At 20.9% G+C, this 6,615-nt stretch overlaps 1 protein-coding gene across 1 annotated transcript in view; it reads right to left on the minus strand.

Moving 5' to 3' along the window:
• Positions 1–5,509: 5,509 nt before the first annotated feature.
• The window catches only part of LOC102679562 (elongation of very long chain fatty acids protein-like), a 2,657-nt gene continuing 1,551 nt past the window's right edge, over positions 5,510–6,615 (minus strand). Inside the window, exons 4-5 of the mRNA XM_031514732.1 lie at positions 6,368–6,551; positions 5,510–6,003 (exon numbers count right to left, since the gene is read on the minus strand). Coding sequence (XP_031370592.1) covers positions 5,690–6,003; positions 6,368–6,551 — 498 coding nt within the window. The 3' untranslated portion in view covers positions 5,510–5,689. The remainder of the gene's footprint in view (positions 6,004–6,367; positions 6,552–6,615) is intronic.

Below are 6,615 nucleotides of genomic sequence, written 5' to 3' on the forward strand. Positions count from 1 at the left end.
ATTTTGCAAAAAAAAATTAGCATCCATAGTTTGTTTTTTTTATTAGAAAAAATTATAATGTATTTATATATATATTTTCAATTTCACAAACTTCTTTTTTTTTATTTCTTTGCAAAAATATATTTGGTACTCATCTTATCTTCATAATTCATCTTTGTTATAGATATAATAATTGTTATAATTTATCTATGATATATTATAACAATTTCAAAAACTTTTTACAAAAATATTTGATATATATTTGTCTTATCTTGTTCATAGAATATCTCTGATATTCTTCTCTTTCATAATTATAATATTCATTGTAATAAAATTAAAAGTGGAACAAACGGAAACTTGAACACATCTTTTTCGATGGTGTCTATTTGTTAAGGTTATGTTTTTGCCATTGAAGATCAGCTTGTCGTAAATCAAATACAATTTTTAAATAGCCAAGCGTCTGCATTGATGACTTACAAAATTAGGTTTACACGTGAATACAAACGACAATTGCGATCCAACCAATAGCGTGAAGACACTTACGAATACCGAAGAATCATTATGGGTTTCTTAAAAGAACTTTTTAACGTGGTGTAGAACAAAGTAAGCCAACTATATGTAATATGTGGAAGAAATTTGCGAAATGGGGTCAAAAACGGGACGAAGGTTTTGCAAAAACATTTTTTAATCGAAATTTTTCGTGGTAACAATAATTCATTTAACAATATGAAAAAAAAGAATAAAATTATTCACGATATTTTTTGCTGCATTGAAGTTCTTGATATAAGTCTTGATATAAAAATATAGTATAATATATCAATCAATGATTTTCGACACAACTGTTAAGGTTATATTTTATATGAAACATGTATATACGGATTTATTAAAAATATTTGATTGTTTTTATTAGTATTTCGTATTTTTATTTTTTTAACAAAATTTTTTATTATATATTGAATTTTATTATTTAAATATATTTCAAAATAGTAAAATATTATTTTAATAGAAGATAAAATAGGTCAAAATAGATTCTGATTCTAATAATTATTGAAATAAAATTTTTTTTTTATTTTGTATTTATATATGAATTTATTATAACTATGGTTATTAAAAAAAATTTATAAATATATTTGCATCATATATATTGTTATCTGGTATTTTATTTAAAAACAACAAGAAGATAAAAAAAGTTATATCATTTATTCAGAATTCAATTTTGTCATAGATGTATGTTCAATATAATTTTATTTAAAAAATATCGTAAGAAACAATAAAAATAGTGAAATAAAAATGTTTTCTTAGTTAAAATATACTATTTAGTATTTTTTTTATTTTTACAAAATATATTTTCAAAATATTTTTAACATTCATAACTGATAAAATGGATAATAAATCTAAGCAATTTTTTTTTTATTTTATTTTTGTTTTTTAATTTTTTAGAGTTTATTTTTACTGTTCAGTTAAAAATATCATTTAATTAATTCCTAAAAAAAAAAAAAAAATAATTATAATCTCTCCACTTTTTATTTCTTTCATTATTTTTTGTTAAATGTTCTTTTTATTATATTATCATTGCAAAATTATTATTATATTAGTTAGAGATAGAATTTCATATATATTTTAACTTTATTATATATTTTCTAGGAATATTTAAAATTAGATCTATTTATTTCCTAACTTAGAGATTTCATAAAAAATAAAAATAATTTCAGTTTTCATATATCATTTTATATATCTCAAAATGTTAAATACTTCTTTTTTCATTTTAATTAAAAAGAAATAATTTCAGTTTTAAATTTTTCTAATTAAAACAATTTATATATTTAAACATTTTTAGAAATAATTTTATAATTATAAAGGAAATAAAACAAAATTTTCAATTTTTATTTTATATATATATTTCAAAATTTTAAATAAATTATCTTAATTAAGAATAGAATCTTATTTTTTAATTTTTATAAATAAAGTAATCGATATAGATATTTTTAAACATAGTATAACGGCACTTCAATGCACATTTTTATATGCCTGTTCCATACAAGTTTTACCTTTCGTTCGAACTGTTGATTATCCATTAAACTGTCAGATAAGTAGGTTGACTTTTTCGAACAAGTCCTGATTCAGTCTTACGTTCATTCTTTTTTTTTTTTTTTTATTTCCATATTTTTTTCCATAATATATTAGGTTAAGATACCATGTAGATAAAAGTAATACTCGAGATCATTTGTTGGAAAATAATAATCTCGTCATATTTATTACATATGGAATAGGAAATTAAATATTTCATACAATTAATTATAGATTGATATGCTGGAGAGGTTTATAAGTATTGCTTTCTTAAATATATAATAGATACAGAGAAATGCATTCTTTAATGGTTAATGGTTATATTATTTTTGACTCATTTGCATTTTAGTCATATTTCAAAAAAGTATTAATTTATTTAACTTATTGTCGAAAATCATCATTAATTTGAGAAATATTTACATTTATATACATTTAATTATTATAATATTATAATATATATAAATTTCATAATTATTTTTGATAATTTATAAGAATTAAAAATTAGTTTTGTATTATTTCAGAACGTGATACTGTAATTTCAAGATATGATAATTTCTTTTTTTCATATTTTATTTGCTTTATTGTCATTTTAATCCTTAATAATGGTTTCATTTATTTGCATTCTTTTTTTGTTCATTTATTATGATTTAATATATTTGATGATGCTTATAAATTTAAAATAAATAAATAAATAAATAAATAAATAAAAAATTGATAGCTTTATTATCTTTATTGAAAGAATGAAATTTTTAAAAATTAAGATCGAAACAATAAGTATTATATATATTTGGATTATTGGATTATATTTATTGGATTATATAAAATATCATTGCTAAAAAAGTTGAATATATTTATTGATTTCTTCCTTACTGGTTACAATGTTCATTATAATTATAAGAAAAATTAATTTGCTTTAATTATCTTATAATAATATCTTTGAATAAATTGAATAAATTGAATAAATTGAATGAATAAATTATATCTTTAAGTATATTTTGCATAATTATATTAAATACTATAATATATAAATCTATAATCTTAAATTATAAATCTTAAAACGTAATCTTATTTAAATATTATAAGTGTATAAATATTATAATATTATATTTTTTTTATAATTCTTAATAACTTTTAATAACCCTTTTTATAATTTTTTTATTACATCATATGATCGACTACATTACCATTTTAATTAATTTAAATTAATCAAAATTTTAAATTAAATAATAAATTACATATATTGATTTTTTTTTCATATTCATTTATTTAGCAAATTTATAATGTAAATATATTATAACTTAATTTTATAATTTATTATTAAAATTTTTAAGTAATTTATTTTTTAACTAATTTTTTCAATAAATATAGTGTTTTATGAATTTATTTGAATATTTCCTTATTTTTTAAATGTGAACAATTTTTCATTTTTAAGAAAAATATGAATATATAAAACAATGTTGAATGGAGCAATTGTTTTTATTAAAATATTATTTTAACAAACAATTAATTAACATTATGAAATCAATATTTCAATACATTTTTGTTTTTTTTTAAATATAACTTTACAATGGTATAAAATAGAGCAATATTTTAAATTATAAAATGTTCAAAATGTAATGTTCTCTTATTCTGTTGTAAAAAAAAAAAAAAAAAAAAATATTTCACATAAAATTATATTCGAATCATGAAAAAATGCTGAAACTTTTGATATTAATTTCATCTTCTTAAAAAAGATTTTTTATCAAAAAAAAATTGCTTCGTGAATAATTTATTATATTTCTATGTAATATTGATATATTCTATATAATATTGATATTTCATATCAACTTTTATTAATATTTTTAGGTTAGGTGAATTTTTTTATATGACAATGGTCAAATACATGATCAAATAAATGATTATATATATATATCTTGGACAATTAATTATTTATTTATTACAAATATTATTTACAAATAATAATATATATTGATTTCAAGTAAAAAAGATGTTTCAAATTATGTATGCATATCGCAATTGTTAGAAGTCATATCGAATTTGCTTCTAGCGCAAATATTATCATTGTTATAATTGTCATTCCGAATTTTTAAACAAATTTAAATATAATATTTAAAAGTGCGATTTCATTTCATCGATTTTAATAACCTTAAGATACGTTTCATACGATACATGAACAAAACACCAATTATAAATAAAGTTTATCAAAAAAATTTGTAAATATTTCGGAAATTACAACAAAACAGCATAACATACAACGTAGAAAAAAGTTATATACTTTTACATAATTACTTTAAAATTTTTTTGAATACGAATAAAAAAATGGAACTTAAATAAAAAATAATAAATTTTACATTTGTATTTTACATTTTGTCATTTAGGATATTATATATGCATTCTAAATTTTTGTACGTTTAAATTTAAATTTTCTCTAAATTTCCGTAGTCTAATTATCTTTTCTGCAGAATTATTGGATGAATAAAGTATATTATTCTCTCTATCATTAAAAGTATTAATTAATTCTTGTCTGACAAATTTCTGCATAGTATACAGAATATATATTATTTTGCATAACAGAATTCACATCTCATTATTCGTATTACCACTGCTAGATTAGACAGAATCAATGTCACGCGATATTTGGCTTTAGCGGAAGTTTAGTCACGTGATACATCCAACAATAACAGTGGGGATAATGTGACGTCACATATTCTTCTCCTGTGGAAATTCGCGCAATTGAGCTACTTTTAATGATAAAGAGAATAGTCCTCGTCTGAGAACCAAATAGAGAAAATAATTTTATATACCAATAATTACGTTTGTACTTATCAAAATTTGCGCAATTATTACATATAATTATTGCTTAAGATATTGATAAATAATTGAGAATAATAAATGTAAATAAGACCAAGAATTATCGTTTTCATTATAGAGAACACATTATAGAGCATTTTTTATTTGAATAAGTTTCAACAGAAAACGAAACAAAAAAACTGTTGAATTCTGATCAATTTTATGAAAGAATATCATGATAGTTTGTGAATCAAATAATTTTATAATATTTGAATCATTATATTATTTTCGATATCGATACACTACTGTTCATAAGAATATAGTCACACTACTGTCCATAAGAATATAGTCAATTAATCGTGAAACAAGGTTAAAAAATTTTTATAATATCACGTTTTTATGTAAATAATTATGTATATAAACAATAAATATATTTTTAAAATAAATTGTCATGTATTTTGTTCGTCTAACGTATTATTAAATAATAACATATCTATTAAAGCAAAACTAAAATATAAGAACGAAATTTTGTTTTTTTATTATTATAGATATTATTATAGAGAAAAAAAAGTCTTCTATATTTTATGCTATATTTTGATGTTGGTTAATATTTTTAATATGTTGGTGAAAATTTTTAATATCTTTAATACAAAAATATACAAAAATCTATAATCTATAATATATATATATCATTTCATTCCTATTGTATATTTTCAATAAAAGATCGCCAAATAGTGATGGATGGTAATGTAAATGTCTAAACTATAATGTGATGAACTGATTTCCGATATGTAATCTCTCAGTGTGTCACAGATTGAACAATGATGTTGAAAAACGCATAAAAACAAAATTTCTATTGACTTTTTAACTTCTCGTTCGAAGTAATACCGTTCGTGGCACTCTTATGCTTTTTTATATACTCTTTGTAATAGAAATCGCCGAATAGTATGATCATGAAGAGATTTTGAGGAATCATCACCGCAGCTACCCACTTCGGAAAACCACAATCCTCACTCCACGCCAGCAATATAAAGTGTACCAATATTGCACAAAATTGAGTGAGTTGTAATTGGGTCACGTATTTCTTCCACCATGGTTTGCTTACTCGTAACGAAGCGGCCAGATAGTAGGTGTACATAATCACGTGAACGAAACAATTTATCGTACCTGTATATGGTGTAACAAATATTTCCTATTAAAAAATATTCGATCGATGCGGAAAATTTTAATCAATCGATTCTTTCGCATGATATCTCGCGATGTTATTTGTCAATCCTTAAATATTATTATTATTATTATTATTATTATTATTACTATCTTCGTGTCCAATCGTAAAGCGATTTCTCTCGAAGATTTCAAAATAATAATAATAAAAATAATAATAATAATAGGATTGATAAAGGAAACGCGAGATATTTCATTTATACTATCATATTGGACAAAATATTTGCGAGGAGAGACATATATTCCTGGCATGCAAGCTCATAGTAACAATAGTTACCCAATCTCGTGAAAGGATTAAATGATTTACCTATAAAGGTGATGTGACCACCAGGCAAGAATTTAGTGGATACCCAGGTGCCAAAAGTCATTCCTGTGTGATGATAGACGTGAAGGAACGATATTTGTTGTTGTTTCTTTCGAAGGACAAAGAAAACAGTATCGAGCAAGTCGAAAAGCTTTATCACAAAGTACAACCAAACCAACCTGCTTATCTGTGTTTCAAATAATTCATCAATATTAAAAAAAAAAAAAAAAAAAAAAAAAAAAAAAAAAAAA

The sequence above is a fragment of the Apis dorsata genome, unplaced genomic scaffold, assembly GCF_000469605.1.
Source record: "Apis dorsata unplaced genomic scaffold, Apis dorsata 1.3 scaffold_1158, whole genome shotgun sequence".
NCBI lineage: Eukaryota > Metazoa > Arthropoda > Insecta > Hymenoptera > Apidae > Apis > Apis dorsata.